Source organism: Pristis pectinata, chromosome 24 (genome assembly GCF_009764475.1).
Source record: "Pristis pectinata isolate sPriPec2 chromosome 24, sPriPec2.1.pri, whole genome shotgun sequence".
Taxonomy (NCBI): Eukaryota; Metazoa; Chordata; class Chondrichthyes; order Rhinopristiformes; family Pristidae; genus Pristis; species Pristis pectinata.
Window position 1 is genome coordinate 32,277,156 of NC_067428.1, and position 21,727 is coordinate 32,298,882.

At 42.4% G+C, this 21,727-nt stretch overlaps 1 protein-coding gene across 5 annotated transcripts in view; it reads right to left on the reverse strand.

Annotated features, from left to right (window-relative positions):
- Nucleotides 1-20,477, reverse strand: part of nfic (nuclear factor I/C) — a 409,937-nt gene extending 389,460 nt beyond the window's left edge. The window contains exon 1 of one of the 5 annotated variants that reach the window (XM_052038202.1): nucleotides 20,177-20,477. In XM_052038202.1, coding sequence (XP_051894162.1) covers nucleotides 20,177-20,185 — 9 coding nt within the window. In that variant the 5' untranslated portion in view covers nucleotides 20,186-20,477. Of the gene's footprint in view, nucleotides 1-17,846; nucleotides 18,457-20,176 lie in introns of those variants that run through there. The other 4 variants (XM_052038205.1, XM_052038201.1, XM_052038204.1 and 1 more) reach the window with 4 other exon arrangements.
- Between the last annotated feature and the right edge of the window lie 1,250 nt (nucleotides 20,478-21,727).

The following is a 21,727-nucleotide window of genomic DNA, read 5'->3' on the forward strand; positions in this document are numbered from 1 at the left end:
TCACTACAACAGGATGTCTAGAAAAGACATTGCTCAGCAATATGTTACATGGTGTTAAAGCATTTCCATAGTTTTACACAATGTTTGCACAGAATATGGATTCTTAAACAATGCATAGTGAACTTGCTTGTTAATTAACTGTAGCCTGCGGTTCCATTCAAACGTCAGCTCCTGAGGCTTTATTTTCCACTGCCCAGCAGCAGTACTCTGCCTCATGCTAGTGGTGTGTTGTATTCTATGGCACCACATCATAAAGGAAATACCAACTCTGTGTCCCAGTGGAACAATCTAACCTCAGAACATTAGGTTCTCCAACTGTGACTCAACATTATTTGATCCATTTTGAAGTTTGCTTAGTATTACAAACAATTGATCAGCTCTACAAAGCCTTATGTTATTGCACTGAGTGGAGAATAGATTGCAATATACAGTGGGTTGAATTCTGTGGCAGTAATGACAGCTAAATTACTGGCACTTGCTATCATTATTGCATGGAGTGGATAGTTTGAATGCAAATGGGAAAGTTGTTGTCAATGGTTTGGCAGACTCTACTGGCTGCACTCTGTAGCCTTCCCTATTGCATTCAAGGGAAATTCCTTCAACTGATATCAATTTCAACCATTTACAAGCCACTCTTGCTGTAAACTGCACTGAAGATCTTATAAAGGCAGTCCCCAGATTGCATAAGGGTTCCATTGCTGAGTATTGTCTGTAAGCCAGTTTCTTTGTGCCAGAAATGTTCATTTCCTATTGCTGCCTATATCGTATCGCTCCAGACACTTACTATAATTCTTTTATTTCTTTGAATGATCACCTTAACAATACCTGTAATTAAACTAACAGAATATATACTGTATCCAGTCATTAATGAATACCATGAAACATTTTATTATTATTACCAGCTTGAAAAAAATGGTTTAAAAATGTATGGGTAAAGCCAGGGAGGCCTGTACTTAGTTACAATAGTTGTAAATGAGATTTTAATGGAAACAGTCCTAATTACTGTTGGCAAACCATCTCCCCAGAAAATAATTATCTTCAGATGAATATTTTCAAAAGATTTTTAATGTTTTTTAATAAATGTTCATTTCAACTTATTTTAATCAAATGTGTGTGTTCATTTTTATTTAGCACCGTGTATAAAGTTTAAATATTTAATTAAGAGTGTGTGCATTTTGTTTCCAGGTGTGCTGTGAGAGTTCCTTGATGTGACTGGCTGCTCAGCCAGGTTGATCACAGCAAGGGTGTTGGATGCCAAGAAATGTTGAACCGATGCCTAACAGCATCAGACGTCAGAGAAAGGGAGCTTCTTGCCAAAAAGATAACTAGTTCTCTGTGAGGAGCTTTCTTTGAGGTCAGTGGCAAACACCACTATTTTTGCCACTGACCACAAACTAAAATCAGCTCTGGCAGTGAGATAGTCCGAATGCTTCTGTTCATGACTCCCAAGAATGTCACAAATGAGTTCAGTACAAAAATCTTTCAGTGAGAGTGAATGTATGCAACAAACATACTGAGCCATTTTAACCATATGTCTTAGCATTTTGCTTCAAGCAACTGGAGCTTTCACTTCAGGATAAGGAAGCTCCTGGCATCTATCCTGTAGTTATCCCACCAAATTATCTGGTGTCATTGCCTAATATTTGAGAGAAAACAGTTTGCATTTTTACTCATTCCAAAGTAACTGGTTGATCACAGCTTTATTTTCTGGCACTAATCTTAACTGCAGGTGTCAATATGTGTCCCTTGTGTGCAGACCAATACCTGCCCCTCAGAGAGTGCTATCAAAAAAATTGATCACCTAATCACCCACTGTTGGTGGGATCTAGCTGTCACCTTTGTCAACGGTGACTGTAGTCTTTCATAATCTGTTGTTATCAAGCACTTTGATGAATCCTAAGGACTGGATGCTATAAAAAATGTAAATTAAGTCATACAGTGGAAAGAGATGTCAACCTGCTTACCTGAAATGACAAGGTCACATTTGGAGAGATATTAATGAATTGGAATGTTCATAAAAGAACAAGATTAGAGTTCAGACTTAAACCTTGAAACTCTGATGACAGACTCACATGATCAAGCTTGTTTTTGTAAGAGAGGAGGAAAGAAATATGCTGTAGGGAAGGCTTTCATGTTCAATATTAATGGTAAATCAGCGTATAATGGATATATTAATTGTTTTCTATAAGTAGCAAACAGCACAAGTCTTGCCCTTGGCATCCACTCATACCAACAGGGATGGATACTACTCAATTAGAAAGCTGGATTCAACTATTTTTAACCCCATGTTTCCTCCCTTGGCCTCAAGGAGGTAAATCATCAAAAGTTAGATTTACATTGCCAGTCTTCAAAATTAAGCAATGAGAATAACTATTGACATGGTTTTCAGTATGGGGGAAGATATCACTTCTGGCTTCAACCCTGTGCTGGCTTCAACCCTGTGCTTACCTACTGCTCAATTACATGCACCTTCCTGCAGAAGTCATTAGATATCGGATAATGTCCCTCACTAATCTTTCTGCTCCTCAAACTGGGCACCTTTAAGGAAAATATAGTGCACCCAGCCTTGTAATGAACTAATTCACTGGAGACCAGAGACTTCTTGATTTGAATGGTTTGGTTTGCACAGAGCAAGCTACCTAGGAAGGGGAAAAGCCCTAAGCAGGCTATGTAATTGAAACTGTGTTCACAGAAAAAGAACAGACAAGTAAAACATCTCAACTGATACAGATTTCTATTCTCCACTTAGCTGTGGATAAAATGGGTAGGAAGAAAAAAAATCTCCCATCAATAGCAGTTTAACCAAAATTGGTTAACACTTTGGAGATAATTCTGATATTGTAGGAGAGATACAAACACTAATAATCAACCAGCAACAAACAAGATGCTGGAGGAACTCAGAAGGTCAGGTAGCATCTGTGGAGGGAAACAGCAGTTGACATTTTGAGTCAAGACCCTTCATCTGGACTGAAGGATAGAGGGGAGATAGCCTGTAAAAGAGGTGAGGCAAAGGGGTAGAGCATAAGCTGGCAAGCAAAAAGTGGATCCAGGGGAAGCAAGATGATAGGCCTTGTTTACTGCTCCAGATTCCAGCATCTACAGTCTCCACTAATAATCGACTACCTTGTGAAGTATAATTGTTCCTGTGTTACATGGCCCTAGCTTGCTCCTGCAAACTCACGTGCCTTCATTTCTGATCACTTAATTTAAGAAATGACAATAGGAACCTGCATCTCCTGGTGTCTATTTTATGTACCCACTGCCAAAGGAGGCAAATGCTACAGGCTGGGGTGCTGACCTGGGATGAGAAGAGAAGACAGAGGCCACATTTAGAAAAGGTCTCAATTCTTCCCATCAAATGACTTGTGCTGAATGAGCATTCCATTCACTAATGTTACTCTAGAAGTTTCTTACAGTTTAGACTATAATGTTGTTTCTTCCTAATTTCCTCCAACCTCAACAGCCAAACGATATCCATTGTTTTAAGGCATGGGCTTCATGCTAAGCCACATGGTGAGATATTTCCAATATATATCTCTTTCCCCATCATTAATCAGAACAAATGTTAACAAATTTCCCTCATGTTGTCAGTTATTTCTCTCTCTTCCTTTTTAATTTGAAATTCTGGATACTGAAAGCACTCTTACAAACCCTGTAAGCATTCAACAACAGTAGAGTGCAAGAGATGAGCTTAGCAAAGGATGTTAAGAATAACAACAATACAGTTGATTGGGTATCATAACATGATATTACCAAGAAAATGCCTAAAAGGAGAAACTAAAAGAAGAATTTAACACAAAGGAAAAGCAGCAGCTCCAATTATTTCCTAGAAATATGCAATAAAGAAAATACTGACTACTAACCATTTCATGCTTCGTACCAAAATTCCCACAAGATTCTGAAATGAGTGTGGAGAAAGCTAAGAAAATTGTGAACCAACCAATCAGCAAGTCAAATGAAGGAAGCACTGAGTCTTGCTTTAATCATAAAAAAAATGAATTCTAGGGGAAGGCAAGTTTATAAAAGGAAAATAAATGTGAAGCAGCTAAGTTCTAAGCCATTAGTCTGACATCAATGGGAAGCAAAATACTGGAAACCATTCTAAGGAATGAATGATCTGAGTGCCTATGTACAGATGGTTAAGAAACATCAAGTATGGACTGAAGGGAGTCCAAATCTAAAGGGCATTGGTTTAAAGTGAGAGGGGAAAGATTTAAAAGGGACCTGAGGGGCAACCTTTTCTGCACATAGGATGGGGAGTACATGGAACAAGCCGCCAGATAAAAATCACCTCAGTTATTTGTAGGCATTACAAGAAAGTTAACTCCTCCTCTCCATTACCACCCTGATTTATCTACATGTGGCCTCTTGGCAACAACAATGACAGACCTGGCACTAGGATAGCTCAACACACCAATAATGCACTTAAACCTTAAACTTCATTCACCATAGTACTTACTGCCATCTCCTCACTATTGCATATCCCATCTCCGTCCTAACAAATGATTTTGTTATCTCAAGCCCTATCACATCCTCAACCCTTCTAGCTGCTTCAGGGATAAGGAACAGCTGTCAAACAGTTTAAAACATTAAAATGCTAGATTAGATGGAACCAGAACATATTTGCTGATCTCCCATTTAACATCCTACATAAAAACCAATGTGTTCAATATCATACCTTGCCTTTAATGAAGACCCAGTTGCTCATCAACTTGCTAAGATAAGGTGAATGGCCAAAGTCTTTTCCCTGGAGAAAGGGAGTCCAAAACTAAAGGGCATAGGTTTAAAGTGAGAGGGGAAAGATTCAAAAGGGACCTGAGGGGCAACTTTTTTTGCACAGAGGATGGGGAGTACATGGAACGAGCTGCCAGAAGAAGTGGTAAAGGTAGATATAATTAAGCCATTTCAAACACATTTGGACAGGTACATGCATAGGAAGGGTTGAGGGGGATATGGGCCAAACCCAGTCAAATGGGACTAGCTCAGTTCAGCAACTTGGTCAGCATGGACGAGTTGGCCCGAGGGGTCTGTTTCCGTACTGTATAGCTCTATGACATTCTTTCTTCACAACTTTCACTGTCCCAAAAATCCTTAAATTTAATATTCTTACTAACAAGTAGTCACTCCATGAACTTGCTGCATCTTTGCACTGAAAATCCTCCAGGTGTTTTATGATGACTAATAGTTTGCAAAATGATCAACAAAATGTCCATGTCAATCTTTCTAGTCTTCAGGTCAAATATAATCATTAATATGCCATGGTCCTGTGATTCTGGAGTTCCTTTACACCAGCCCCCTACTCAATCTCACAACCCATCAATGATGGCAGATTCTTCACTGCCCTAGTTCCATTCTCTAGAGCTTATTACTCCTACCCTTTATAGCACTTTCTCTCTCTCCTCCCCCCCCCAAAAAAAAATTATGAAAAATCCATTTCCTCAACAATGTCTTGAATCACCTCACAATTTCTTGGCATGGTGCCCATCTTCTGTGAAAGGTTTTGGCATATTTCAGTATATCAAAAAAGGACAAAGAAAATTCATGTTGTTATTACCAGTGCTTATTTGTACTTTCAGAAATTGTCTCACAAATGCTTTCTGCAAGGACTCCCAACAAAAGTAAAATTCACAGGAATTCAGGATCAGGAGTGAATAAGAGGAAATATTTTTCTCAGGAAATACAGTCATAGACTTGGGGAAGTGGATATACTGAAGAGGGTTCGAAGTTTAAAAAATTAAGTATAAAATGCTGTGAACAAGATGAACCCAGAACATGGCTGGAGGGGCAAATCTAACCTCACCAGAAGCAAATTTGAGAGAAAAATCCCACCAGAATAGATATTTATAAAAAGCATTCGTACAATTTTGAGACAAGGATGTGGTATATTTTCATTCATTTTCATACTTGACATTCAAGAACAGAAATAATAAAGGAAAATAATACTTCATGGTGTAAAACTGCACAACTGCTCAAAAGTCTGCAGAGACTCCCATCAGAACACCAACAAATTAAATATTTAGTTTTCTCTGCTGCACTGGATTTATAAATGGCTTGCATTAAAAAGCCAAAGGGAATCACAGTAGAAATAGAGCTTTGTGAATTCCAGCAATTTCCTTATTACTGATTATTGTGTTGCTGTAGAAACCACCGACTTATGAACCAACAAATAAGACAATTTATTTAAATCAGAGGCGGTGCTTGTTGCAGGCTTATTATTAGTGTATATATCTGCATCCATCACATTAGGCAGAAAGTTGCCAATATACTGCATATGGCTCCTCACAGCCACTCATACACCATATTTTATTTCCATTAAAAAAAAATTGGGGTACAGAGTAGAAAAGAGACTAACAACTTGATGGCAGCCATTTTTACATCTGGTAGCAACCAATTTTCTCCGACTGTGCTCACAAGAATACAACACTGCAAAATCTCTAAAGTGATGTCTCATCATAACTGAATGGTTTACAAAATGTTCGATGTCAATCTTTCTGAGTTTCATGTCAAAAGCCACTGATGTGATTATAAACCAACAATTTTCTCCAAGTTTGTTGCACTGTGGATCTGTCTTACCATCAGATCTCACTGCTGTTTACAGCTGCAGTCCCATAGTTGATTCCTCATTAATACATCATTAACCACCTGAAGCAATATACTGTATCTAACCATAAAATAACTCTGCACTGTCCTTCGCATCATCCTGAAGTCTCATATGGCACAGTCATGAAAGACTTAAGTCCTCTCTCTTTTTTGGCTTGCATGCTTCTTCTGGTTGTAAGTAATGCATGGCTTGTAGTTCCTGTAATCCACAGCATTGTACCAGGCCGCTACAATCACACCTCCCTCCATTCAGACATTATTAAATGTTACACTGATTGGTACAGAGTGAAACAACTCAATGGTATCCTTTCTACCTCTGAGCTTGACCTTCTTGCAAACATTCTAGACCCCTGACAAGTGGGATAAGGTCCCTAATTGCAGACATCCAGTGGGACAATCGCATCAAGAGCAAATGCAAGTGGTATCCCTTGAAATAAGAGGCTTGGGACTGAGTCCCACTCCAGACAGCCACATCAAACAGAGATCAGAGAGCCATCTCTAAATACTGCCACCACTCGGTTTACAGGCCTGAATGCTGTTGGTCACCTTCTCTCCCACCATTGCTAAGTGGTTGCTAAGATTCTTTTAACCTTGGGTGCAGATCAACTGGGAGGATAACAACTTTCAGAAAACCAATTGCAGTTGATATGGTTTAGACTCCCCTGGGAAATGTTTGAAGAATCATGTGGAAAGTCAAGTTGGGATGTTTCCCCGGGCAGAATGCAGATGGGTGGGGTATTTACATTAAATTCTCATGCACTGCTGAAATAAAATTCTGAAGTAAATAAACCAAGCATCTGATGGCACAGCCTTCCTTTTTGCTCTGAATTAACTGAGCTCCCACTCTCTGCAGCACTTGCCCAAGTAAGGACTCATTTCACTGGCTACACTGCTGAACCACCTCCTTGTGAAGCCATGGACTGCTCCCCACCTCCATACTGCCAGTTCCCAACAAAATCCACAACCCAAGCCCCAGGGACAAAGATGTCCAACTGGTGATCCACCAGCAAAAACAGCCTGGCTCAAAAAATTCTGCTTTCCAAATAAATATTCTAACATTCTGAAATACAATACTAGTCTGTTTGGTACCAAAAGGATTTATTTGCTGTTATATATTTATATCAAAACATTGCATATTGTTTAATATGCTGACTCAAAAGGAGATTTTGATTGATTCTTATATTGATTTGTCCAATGTGTACTGAGAGTTCCCGGCAACTGGCTGGTAAGCAGAATATTAAGATCAAGGCCCTTACATGATACAGAGCAAAGCAAGGCAACTTCTCAAAGTGGAATGATCACCAAAGCCCAGGGTATTAAACTAAGGCTGTAATTTGTAAATAACCCATTCACTGCAACTGCCTTATCCACACCCAAGGTCTGGGGGGTGGTGGGGGTGAGGGGCATTGTTTTTTTGGATGGAAGGATGGAATCCTGGCCATCACAGACAGATGGATGCTGTGGCTGAAATTCCCTCTTCCTGATGGAGAAGAGCATGGACTTCTATTACACACTCGCAGAATGCTGGAATCAATGACAATGGCCATCTTCAAATGAATTTCTGCTATCCCATGTGGTGAAGATGTTCAGTGAAGAATTTCAGAAGTCTGACCCAGCGGAGATGAAGGAAAACTGATACCCTTCCATTACAAAAGGGGTGACTTGCAGGTGGCAACGTTTTGATGCACCTCCTGCTCTGGTCCTTTGCTAGCAGTGGAAGCAAGTTTAGGACATGCTTGTGAAGAAGTCTTGGCAGTACTTCTTAAAGAGGGCACATGCCTGGCTTGAGTGCCAGTGGTAGATGGAGTTCATGTTTAAGGTGGTGGATGGGGCACCAAAACTGGACGCCACTGATATTTCAGTGTTGCTGCAGCAACACTGTTCCAGACAAGTGGAAAATATTCCATCATTGTGAATAGTGAAAAGGCTTGAGGGTCACAGACTGAGTCACTTGCAGCAAGGAGAGCCAGCATCTGACCTGTCCTCATGGTCACAGTACTCATGTGGCTGGCCTACTTATGGACCCGGTCATTGCAAATGGCCAGGATCTTACATTGTAATTGCATTGAATATTATGGAGGAGGTTGTTAAAGCCTTCTCTTAATGATGACAGTCAAGGCCTGGGACTTATATGGTGCACATGTTAATTGTCATATTTCAGCCTAAGCCAGAATTCTTTCCATATGTAGGCACAGACCATCTTATCATCCAGTGGTCTGCAAATGGAACTTAACATCCACTTCTGAAGTCATGACTATGAAGGCAAGATTACTGATGGGGCATCCTGGGGTGACTGTCTGAGGACAACGCCCCAAGGAACTGGTCAGAATAGTCTTAAAGTTGGTCCTGTTTTTGTGAACAATACATAACTGGACAATTTTCCTCTTTGTCCGATGGCTACACTGGAACAGCCTGGTTAGTTCACCAGTTTCAGTGGTATCTGGTGGAGTGAATCGAGTCAGCAGGAGCCTACCTTCTGTTATAATAGGAAGTACATGAAAGAGGCTGAGATGACTCATTCACTCTGCATGTCTGGCTGCAAGTGCTCCCGTTATGTTTTAGGTTCCTAAGTGCTGAGGTCCATCAACACTGAGGGAAGGAATATTCCTGGAGCTGCCTCCTCCTGTTGTTTCATGGCCCACCATCATTCACGACTAAATGTGGAGGAGCAGCAGAGTTGCCATGGGTAATCTCATAGCAACAAGGGTGAGAAATGACCAGTGTTCTAAATTAGCCCATCCCTGGAAAAGTATCCATTTGGAAACCACTTAAGCCTTTCTGAAATCCGTTAATGTCAAAATTTAGTAATGGCCTGGTCTGGCATATTCCATCACCAGACTTCCGTAAGCAAATTTCTTCTTTTCTCTCCATTTCTGTTGATGATTTTTGTTTAATCAAAGTGAGGGATGTCAGTCCTCCACATTTCAGTTACCCAGTAGCAACATTCAGTAAATCAGCTACAAAAAATTTCTCTCCGCTACGCTCCAACAACCCATCTTATTTCAAACTTCAGAACAAAGTCCTAGGCAGCACCAGGATGACATGATCCATTTCCAACACCAGCATTCTCGAGCCTCTCCAAAGGTATGTGCCATTAACTGCTGACTTAGAGATTGTCTGTGCTTTGGATCAAACTGTCTAAATTAATTTCAAATTAGTTCTTTACAACCAACAGCGGACCATTCAGTCTGGAATAAATTCAGCATGCAGTATTCAGACCCCAAGAACTTATAACACTTAACTTTCTGTGAGGTGATTATTCTTTCCCCTATCAGAAGGGCAAAGAAACCTAATCTAACTTCTTTATGTTATCAATGCATCCTCAGTCTGTCTAACCAATATTTCCAAGAATATTTGTTTGAAATTTACCACATACTCCAACTATAATTTGTTGCTCCTGGTTTCATTTAAGTTACAAACAAATCTAAGTAAAGAAAGCAAACAGAAAGCAAGGAAACATGACTTATTTGATGCATCAAGTTTGTGCCTTCGAGGTCTGGACAGTGTAACAAATCATAGTTCTGCCCTCTCGTTATAAAATGGGGATTAAAAAAAAATCACATTGAATATAGTGGTAAAGGAAAATCAAGAAAAGCTTCAGAATATTTATCCATTTTACTATTTAACTGTGGTGTCCCCTCTACACGTTACATTCAGTAGAGTTTTTAATGCAAAGGACAATCATAGCCTTTGCAGCATTAAGGAAAGTCCAATTACAATTCAAGTTCCACTGACCACTTTTGCTGGTTAGTCCATTACACTGGTTCACTATAAGGAAATAAAAATTGTTCCCAGTCTCCACACTTATTGAAACTTAAGTTCATTCGTTCCCCAGAATAAGGTGCCATCAATGTAGCCTTCAGCTGTGGATTTAAAGACTGCTGATTTGGCCCCACAGAGGCCTGAAAAGTTATCACCGATTGAGTACTGCAAGCTTTGACTACAATAAACAAATTTTCCAAAAGCGACCCACTACGAACTGGCTCTGCCAAATTCAGCAGGAACCTCAGGCTGTGCAAACAGAGAGAGCAGGTCTTCAAATCTTCCCACTGCTAAATCAGACACATCTATGCTTGTTTAACACCCAGAAATAGCATCCTGATGTTGAATTTAGGTCCCTTTCATCTTAAAACTATAATCCACAAGTTAAATGCTTACACAGAATAATACAGCACAAAAGAAGCACATTCACTCTATCGTGCATGTGCCAGCTCTTTAGCCGACTCTGCTGATCAATTCTGCTATCGCCCTAAAAAAATCAATGCTCTTTCAAGCATTTATCTTCTATTTTCAAAAATTACTATCAAGTCTGATTCTCCCACCACCTCAGGCAGTATTGTCCAGACCAAACCAATCCACTATGTAAAAACTTTCCCATTTCTTCCCCGTGTGGCTGAGGCTAATACAATTTAACCAGCACTCCACTCTGTTAATAAAGGCATGGACACCTTCTTGTCTTGCCACCTTCAAAGATTTGGGGAAAAACACCCCAGGTTTCCAATCTTCCAGCCATTTCAAAACTATTCCATTTAGTTTATTTTGCCTCTTCTGATTTTTCCAACCCAAATGAATCACTTTACACGTGTGTGTTAAATTTCAGTGCCACGTATCTCTCCGTTTCACCAGAGTGTCTATATTCTCCTGAAGCCTGTGGAAGTCTTTAAAATTTTTCAGGATTTTAAAGATCTCGTTCTTTATTTTTTTCTCTCCAATCAAAACAAATAATTAAGTTTGTTTTCAAAGCAGAAAATGAATCATAGAAAAGATTTAGGCTCACATTTCTTTCTTTAATCTTATCTTATAATGACACAAAAGGAGATCATTTAGCACATTAGATCCATGCAAGGTGATGGGGAGCAGTCCCATTTCCACTCCCCTGATTTCCCGTGCCTCTACAAATTATTCCCTCTCAACTCCCCTTTGATTCTTTATACCACTAACCTACACAAAGGGGTAAATTACTGAAGCTAATCAATCTATCCCCATGTCCTTAGGATGTGGGAGGAAGTAAGAAGCCACACATCACAAGGAGAATGTGCAAACACCACACAGACAGCATCGAAGGTCAGGACTGAGCCCCAGTCATGGAGCTGTGAAGCAACAGCACTCTCTGTGGCACCCAACTATAACCCCAGCAGCTGCTCTCTCAGGTTTTGCCATCAACTGCTGTAGTTTTTATTGATGAAATAAGTCTACAGGATACAGGAGCAGAATTAGGCCATTTGTCCCTTCCCGTCTGCTCTGCCATCCAATCACGGCTGATTTCTTTCCTTTCAACCCCATTCTCCTGCCTTCTCCCCCTTACCAATCAAGAACCTGTCAATCTCTGCCTCAAATACACCCAATGACTTGGCCTCCACAGCCCTGTGTGGCAACAAATTCCACAGATTCACCACCCTCTGGCTGAAGAAATTCCTCCTCATCTCAGTTTAAAAGGGACGTCCCTTTATTCTGAGGCTGTGCCCTCAGATCCTAGACTCTCCCACTGATGGAAACATCCTCTCCATGTCCACTCTATCCAGGCCTTTCAGTATCCGGTAGGTTTCAATGAAATCCCCCTCATCCTTCTGAAATTCTGATATTTAACGTTAGTTTTCCATCCATTAAAAAAAACTGTCAGCTCCACAATGGAGATTGTAAGGTTGATGGAAGGGAAAAAGCCAACAAAAGATTAAAATTTAAAGTTGAGCAGGATATGGGTTAGCAACAATACACAAATAAATTTAGGTTGATAAATGTAAAACTGAAGTCAAGAAAATGGCCGAAGAGATTATGAGGAAGGGAAAAAAAAATAGCTCAAGGCTTGTGTCAAATTTGGCATCAAATCCACTTCAAATGAAAGAGGTAAATTGTGGGCCCATCAAATGAGGATCTCAAAAACTCCTTTGCTATTGAGCCACCTGGAGCAGATCGACGTGGGGAGGGGAGAAGTGGAAGAAGACAAAAGATTGAGTCTAGGCCAAAATGGTGACCCCAGATTTCCACAATAAAGCAGCACTGCACCCATTCCAATTAATATGCTGCTGCCCAGTAGCAAGGTGCTCTGAATAGGACACAGAGCACATCTTAGGCCAAATGAGGCAACAACACTGCAGCAACACGATAGCCAAAATGCGATGGCTCTAAAATGAATGCTGTCCCTCACACAGTCCGTTAGCTAAAACTATGTGCTCTAGAAGTGCAGGATATTCCCTGGTAACACAGACACTCACATAGTCAACAGAATGCAAACAGCAGGTGAAACGGCAATGTAGTCAGTAAACACCAGATCAGTAGAAGTAATTTTAATCTATGAGATTATTAATAAATAACATACTATTAATTGCAAATGTCTTTATAATGCAATACTGATTAAGCGACTATCATTTTTCTGTCTTTAATTTCTGTGAGAAGTTGCAGAGGAACTAGGATTCTTTTTCATTTGATCACAGTTGCTTAGCACTGTGCACCAGCAGGTTAGATATAGTGCTGTGAATTAAAACTCTGCCTTGAACGCCAGCCCCATAGGATCCAGACCAACCTTGCTCTGCCAAAACATTATAAAAATGCAACCTGCTTTGTGTTTTCAGCAACTTGCCACTAAGAAATATTCACAATGTACCAAAGGTATGAGCAGGTTTGTATCATGGGCCTAAATTGCAACTGACTGGAACCACTTCTGGCAAGTTGATTTCTAGAACCTGTGGTCTGACACAAGGTTTGTCCAGTTCTCAATTAATGTGGATACAAACCTCCAAAGCCTTCAGTGAGTGAAAACCTTGATTCAGTTTATTTCATCGCAAATATGTCCAAGTGGGAAAACCGATTCTGTCAAAGAAATTTGCCTCAAGTAAATAAAAGCTGTTGTCTTAAAGAGGACTACCCTTGCCCTGTTCAGTGTGCCCTTACAGCTCAGACTCGGGAGCTGCTGACGTACCCTGTGTACCTTTTGATAAAACAGTGGATTCAAATTTTATGTGCTTGAGGAAGCTGCCTCATCAGTAACTACAGTTGCCCGCAGCATGGGAAGTAAATCTGAACAGCTAAATGTATATGTACCTCCTTCCCCCATCCCCTTCGAACCCCCACACTTGTACAGGCAGTGCACCTCAGATCTATTCCCCCAATGCTGTGTGAAAATTAGCAGCTATGTGAGCCCATATACATTTCACAGCACAGACACACAACTGCAGCTTTAATATATACTTCTGTAAGTAGGTTTAATATGTGTAGTTTTAATTATAGGTACCCGAATTTAGTTTGAGCTCATTCCATTATTTAAAAAAATTACAAAACAAAACTGTTGTCCTTTAAAGGAATGCGTACAATTAGCATTATCTCTTACAAGTGAATGTCATGTAGTACTTTGCTGCCATCTCTACTGTAGCAATCTGACAGATGACTGTGGCCAGACAACGTTCCTATTCTTTGCTTCTTAGTGATTAAAAACTTAAAAAGGTAATATTCAAACCAGCACCTACTTAAACTTGAACAGCATCATACAAGACCTGTCCAGATACTTTTGAAAGAAAACATCAATACACACTAAATTCACGTTTCAATTCTTCCCTCAAACTGGCAAAACTTTGAAATTCAGGCCATAAATGAATAGTATTTTTCATGCTAACACCCACTGCTGACCATTAGAAATTATAGTGCACAGACTCCCACAAGCCACAGGATTTAACTTCACTGTTTCACACCATTTTCCATGCTTTTACAATGTGACTGCAAGTAATACTGCAAACCCGAACATAAAGAGTTTCTCTGATGAACATGTTTTGATACGATGATTGTATAAAAATAATTTTCTATTTCACTTCAGTCAATTTCTCTAAGCTCACTGATCCTCTGGTAAAGTTTTTCTCCCAAAAGCTGAATATTGAAATTAGCAATATTTGAATACATTTTATGTTGAGGAATGGAAATTAGTAGTAACTGAAAAACATTACGGGTTGACAGAGAAGAACAAGTGAAAAAACAGATAAGAGAACAAAGAAGCAAACTGTGAAATAAAAAGCAAAGTTGAGAGGAACAAGACATTTCCCTTAAAGGACAATGTAATTAAAATGTGAAGTGATAAAGAAAATACAGCAAAGAACAAAAACAGTAAGCTGAAAAATAAGAAAATATATTACCAAATAAGCCTTCAGATTTTGGATTATAATGTATACATTAAGTTCCTTTCACTTTCGTTTTTCCTTAAAATGCATATGAAATATCTTGATCCACACAGGAAGTTCCCTTTTGTCTGTTATTATTAAAGAATGTTTATAATGCATATAGACCATGAAACTATTTAAATAATTAATAGGACAATAATGCAGCTTTGTTATCCGATACAGACTGTCTGGCCTGATTAGCTACACTTGAACTGCTTTCCGTTTACTGCAAGCAGCTCTCCCTCTTCAAAATAAATTTCACATTCTCAATCCTTAGAACAACATGCAAACAAACAAATTATAACTGTACATCATTAGTATATTATCACCTCTGTTTTTGCATTTTGATATTCCAGCTGTTACTGAGTTTTCACTTTAGGGATCTATGATTTAATTTCCATGCAGGTCAGTAACTGAAGTGCAAGTCTGCATGACCAAAGTAAGGAAAGAAGGTGGCTGAATATGCAAAGTTTCTCACTGAAGTTGTATTTTTTTTGCAAAAAAATCTTCAAAAATGTGCTACATGACATTTCTGGAAAGAGCAAGTGAAATTACATTACCAGATTATAGATCAGATAACCACTGTACCTAGTCTCTGTTAATCAACTGCTGTTAGCAACCACAGAACCTTCCTAATCAGGTATAGAACTTAAATAAATATAGAACCACATGGAAAGTGTAACGTTCTGAATAAACTGAATAGTCCTAAACAAATTATATGAAAATTACACACCTGAAACACAATAAAAAATTAAATGTATAACTATGTTGAGGAAAATATATATAATTAAATTATGAGTACTAAACTGCAGCAAATGAACTCTCATGACAAACAAAAATCTTTTACCCTGCAGGATTTTCAAGAGGACACAAAACGTGCTCCATACTTGAGATCCCAAAGTCTGCTGAAATACACGGCATTGCTTCCCTTGGCAAGCTACCCCACTCCAAGTCCTCTCGTTTTACCACAACTCAGAATGTTCGTATTATAAAGCAGGGTTTAAATTTTAAAAAACTAGAGAAAAAAACAGAATTAAATATATAACTTCCAATAACTGTACAGGAGAAGATCCGAAGGATTAAAAAGCAACAATGCCCACAAAATAAAAGTTGTTCCAATTTCAAATGGCTGCAGCAACAATTTTTAAAGTTTCATGACAGCAGCTGGAACAGCTCTGCGAAGTTCGAATGAGCCAAACGTGAAGAGGCGGGAAGAGCGGGGAAGAAGTTTTTTAATTTAAAAAAAAAATCGGCAAGGTGGTCTTACTTTGCTTTTGTTGGTGGGCAGGGGTGGAGGGAAAAGTTTGAGGGGGGAGCAGGGAATAGGACGGGGACGGGAGGGAAGAGAGGGAGGGAGCTAGGTGAGTGAGGGGGGAGGGGAGAGCCAGGGAGGAGGGGAGGTGGGGGAGGTGGGGGAGGGGAGAATGGGGGAGAATGGGGTTTGGAGGCATGGGGAGCAGAAGGGGGAGTGGGCAGAGAGAGGGGGGAGGATCAGGGCAGCAGGGGGTCAAGGAAGAGGTTCAGCGTGCAGATGTGGGGGACGGGGTGAACAGGTGGTGAGGTCAAGGTGGTGTGGGGAAGAGGTTGAGGGAGCCATGGACACATTGGGGGAGAGGGAGAGGGAAGGGAATTTGTGGAGTAGCTGGGTGGGAGTTGTGGGTTGGGGTGGGGGGGAGAGAGGGCACTGATGGAGAAAAGGGGACACAGGAATATAGGCAGGGGCAGCAAAAAGCAGAGATACAGAAAGGCGGCAATGGGTGCGATGTGGCAGGAGAAAAGGGGCAGGAGATGGTTATGGGCATGAGGGGAAAATAGTGTCCCTGGATGGGGCAGAGAGGCGGGTGCGCGGATGGGGAGGGATTTTGGAAGGGAAGGATGTTAAGGGGATGAGTAAGGGAGAAAAGGGAAGGGGAAGAGCATGGAGGGGAGGGGAACATGGAACAAAGGGGAAGGAGTACAGAGGTTGGAAGTAGAGGGGTTGAAGGAAAGGGGTGGAGAAGGAAGGGGGAATAAGTGCAGAACGAGGAAGAGGGGACAAAGGGGGAAGTGAGGAAGGGGGCAGAGTAGGGGAAGAGGTGAGAAGTGAACACTGGGGAAGGGAAATGGAAAGGGGGCAGGCAAAGAGAGTATAGGAAGGAGTGGGGAAGGTTGGTGAGTATTGAGAGGGGAGGGGAGGAGAGGGGAGGGGAGGGGAGGGGAGGGGAGGGGAGGGGAGGGGAGGGGAGGGGAGGGGAGGGGAGGGGAGGAGGGGGGGGGGAGGGGGGGGAGGAGGGGGGGAGGAGGGGGGGAGGGGAGGGGGGGGAGGGGAGGGGGGGGGGAGGGGGGAGGGGGGGGAGGGGGGAGGGGGGGGAGGGGGGGAGGGGGGGGAGGGGGGGGAGGGGGGGGGGGGAGGGGGGGAGGGGGGGGGAGGGGGGAGGGGGGGGAGGGGGGGAGGGGAGGGGGGAGGGGGGGGAGGGGAGGGGAGGGGGGGGTTGAAAGTGGGAAGGTCAGAGAGGAAAGGGGAAATGGGCACAGAGGCAGGGCAGGGGTTCAGATGTAGGGGAGGGGACAGAGGAGGAATGGGGAAGGATGTGGTAGGGGAGAGGGGTAATGAGGTTGGGGAGGAAGTGGAAGAGGGATGGGCAACTGGGTTGGGGGGAATGGGAAGGGGAGGGGTGGGGGAGGTATTGGTTTGGGGTATATGTGGGAGGAGGACCAAGGAGTACGGAAGAAGATGGGTGGGTGGGAGGGAGGGAGGAGTATTGGGGTGGGAGAGGGGGAGGTGAGGGCATTGGGTGGGAGGGGGAGGGGAAGGAGGGGTATTGAGGTTGGAGGAGACGAGAGTGGAGGGGGAGCAATAGGCTGGGTGGGAATTGGGGAGGGGAGGGTTATTGGGGAGAGGAGTATTGGGGTGGAGGAGGGAGGGGTATTGGGCTGGGGAAGCTGTGGGAGGGGGCCGAGGGGCGGCCGGTGCACGCTGCTGACTCGCTCCCGCCATTTTCAACAGTTACCTCGTCCCAGGGACGAGACGCCGCAGTGAAGGTGGGGAGAGAGGGAGGGGAAGGTGGGGAGGGGTCGATCGGCCACGATCAATGATCAGCGGTGCAGCCGGCCGGCGGGCGTTACCTGGGTCAGACAGAGCGGAGAGAACATCATGACGGCCTGGAATCCAAGTCTCCGACCATCCGAAAAGTTGGGCGCTCAGGGTGACATCGCGCCTCAGCGCCGAGATCCCACCTCCACACACACACAGGGGCGAGGGTCCGACGGCCAGTGACGGGGGGCAGCGGCTCCGCAAGGCGGCCTCATGTGTCAAGCGGTGAGTCGGGGGCCAGTCCGCCCCATGCCGGCCGCTACGCCCGCATCCCTCCAAAGGAACCGACAGCAACTAACTGACAGCCCGCGCCCGCTCTCGGCGACCCAGCGGCACTGGGCTCGGCAGAAAGTTAGCGCCGCTTTAAGAGCCGCGATTTAAAGGGAGACTTTCCCCCCGCAGGTCCCTGCGCTCTGACAGACGCTGCACAGAACAATCCCACCCTGCAACTGCTTCACCCATGGGTGGTGCTTGCAAAAAAAAAAAATTCACAGCAAAAATCCGTGAGCAAAATTATACAACAGGACATTCCCCCCAGGAGGGAGGGGTGGACGAGAGGACCCGGCGCATTTTGCAGCACTCTTAGTCCTGGTGAAAAGATACCGAGCAGAAATATTGTCCTAGTCGGATGACTGCGCCGGCAATGCAGAGAAATCCGCGGACGCATTTCCCTCTCCCAACTTCCACCATAAAGTTCAAATATTTTAAGACGGAACGAGTCAAATAAATAACGAATTAAATGAAAGACTCCAGTTAGAAGTCCAAGTTAATGGTAATCACTGTACCAGCGCTCAGGAGTCCTAAACACTGGGTTACAGGGGGGAACAGAATGGGACGCAGGCCGCTGAAACAATGATTCGCTTCCCGACAAAACTAAATTGTAATTTGGATAAATAAAGCCCGGCTCTATTTTAAAAAATGGTTCCTCTAAATATATCAGAAATTGTGAGGCTTCAGATTGAATTATTAAACAGTGATTTGTGTCGTTAGAAATACTAAACGCCAGTGAGAGGAGGTGAGGTATACAAATGACATCGATAGTTTACCCCGCCGAATAACTAACCAATGTTATCAATACGATCCATTGCTATACACCAAAAGATCAAATTAGTATGTCCCACTTCACCCAGAGAGTTGTTTCCTGACTAAACGACAACACGCTTTTATAACTGCAAACCGGGCCATGAAACCGAAGGCACAAAACACAGCGTTTTATTTCAGAAATGTGTATCTTCTCTCTTAAATATAGAGTGCGTTATGAAACTGACATTTACTATCATTTTTTTTCTCGTGATGCCATGTGCACTCTGTTCCTCTGGTTTGGTTGCAATAGTTTAGCCACCATTTCTTCCCTCACTTTAGGAATACGTGAAATTTTCATAAACATGCAGGCGATGGAATTTCAGAATATTATGAATTATTCTGCTAACAGTTTCAAACATGACTGATTATAATGTAGACAAACCAATATTCTCTCACTGAAACTTTACAAAGCAAAACTAGCTCTCACTCTGATACTGTTACACAAACATCGCACTATTGAAAAGCAGCGCAGAAACCTGGGGGTATTTGAATAAGAGTGTTGTAGAAAGGAAGTTATGCATTCCTGAACGATTCAATATTTGCAATTAACACGAATGCATTTCTGAATAGTCATGGGGAATTTAAGTAGCTAATCTATTTGCTGTTGGACCACTAAATAGTAAATTAATAACAAAACCAGAACAACACGGTTTTTATTCTCAAAACTTTGTGAATATGGCCTGGAAAATCTATTATAAATTACTTAAAAGCAAAAGCAAATATACACCGCACAGCTATCTTATACGCCCGTGTTTAAAGTTCGCTTTTATTCCCCAAATTGGGATTCTTAAATGATACTTAAATATACATGGGCGAAGAATATGATCTTAGCAGAGGGCTACTGGGCTCGTTGTACAGGCCGAACAAGATGCAATGTCCCTTTAAAAGGGAGTGGGTTAGAAACGCGTCCCAGCCTGGTGGCCCGCGTCTCGGTTCACGAGTCAAGTTGAAGCCGGCGGCTTCTCCGAGCGCCTCGGCCATTACCGCTACGATCACACTCCTCGCCGCACACTTGGACTCGAAATGTACGTAGGCAATGCACACGTATACAGATCACGCACAAATTCATTTCAGCTGGCAAGCAAACTGCTCACAGATGGGAAATCTGCCAAGCTCAGCGCTTTTGCTTTCTGTCTCTCTCTTCCCCCCTCCCCTTCAAACACCACAAAATCTTGGCGCAAACCCGATCGCACAAGCAACGCAGAATGGCAACTGCAACGCAGACAGACAGCAGAACCAGTGCACCGCCCGATCAGACGGTGCACCGAAATATACGTACCATTGCCATGTGAAAGTACGTAATCAACTTGCAGCCGAATTAGAAGCGTGACTAACGCTTCATTTGTATTCCCTTGCAATTCTCTACTTCATCCAGAGGAATATTTGCCTTCGGACTTGGCTCTGTGTTGTGGGTGTGTGTAGGGATGAGAGTGGGTTTTTTTTTAACTCGCTGCTTCTAACAAATCCGATGTAAAAGTGAAGGCAATCGGCGGGTCCTGATTGCCCAGCACGGCGATGGGGGAGGGCTGCTTTGGCTGCTTTAGTGATGAGTTGATGGCGTAGTATAAAAATATTACAGAAGTAAAACGAGCGAGCGAGGCGTTGCTGTTTATTTCCGCAATGGCTTATTTGCATAGGGAAATCACTTCATTACCATATTAAGCTCTTTGCACATATTCATTACTAAAAAGATTATGTGCATATTTTCCTCACTCGCCAGCGAAATAAAACTATTATTGCCAAGCCACGTATGTCCACCTTTAAAGCGATGAACACGTGGTGCTGGTCGGTACCGTGTGGCGTTCTTGCCGGCGATAGTTTTAGGAAATAAGGTTTTTTTTCAGCATTAAGTAATAATAAATGGTTGCTATTCTCCAGCTATTTAAGGATAAATCGTGCCCTAAAGAGCTGGCCTTCACCTAAAGCAACTTTTCACAGGAGAGGCAAATTAAAAGATTGACTAATACCTCTTAAAAATCAAGCAGAATCGACAGTTGCCTGAGAGAAATAGTTATTAAAATTAAATTACAACGTTCACATAGGTTGTCCTCAAGAGATAATTACAAGAACTATTCCATTACTGAACAGCAAGTACACCTTCAATGTATAGCATGGAATCTCGACCATGCCAATGAAGAATGAATGTAGAAATGATGAACCATCAGAAAACTGGCGCAATTTTCCACAATTTAATTGCCAATTGCTTTGATTTTGCTAGTTTATTTTGTAGGGAATGTGAAATGATTTTAAAACATGAATGATCTCCTGTGGTAAAATAGATATTTGTAATAGCTTTGCTACAGCTTCCCCCCCCCCAAAAAAAAAACTCCATTTTCCTTTGCATTGAAACATGAGTAGGCCATTCGGCCCCTGAGTCTGTTTGCAAATTATGCCTGACCTGTTCCTAACCCCCTCCTTCAATAACAGAAGCATTTATTAGTACTTGGCTTTGTTTTGGCTCAAAACGGAAACCGCTGGAAACTCTCAGCAGGTCAGGCAGCATTTGTGGGAAGAGAAATAGAGGTAATGTTTCAGGTCAAGTCCTGATGAAGGGCCTTCTGCCTGACACAGTAACTCGGACTCTCGTTCCACAGACGCCGCCTGACTTGCTGAGTATTTCCAGCATCTTTGATTTTCAATCAGTTTGACGACCCACTTTCTGTTGGGAAGAGACTTGGAGATTTCCGCCACCTTTTGAGCGAACAAACACGTTCTACCTTCACTGCCAATCGATCTACGTCTAATTTTGAGGTTAGGCCACCCTAGTCTGGATTCTCCTCTTGTCAATAGAGTTTACCTGTACCTGCCCTCTCCCGTAACCACAATGACA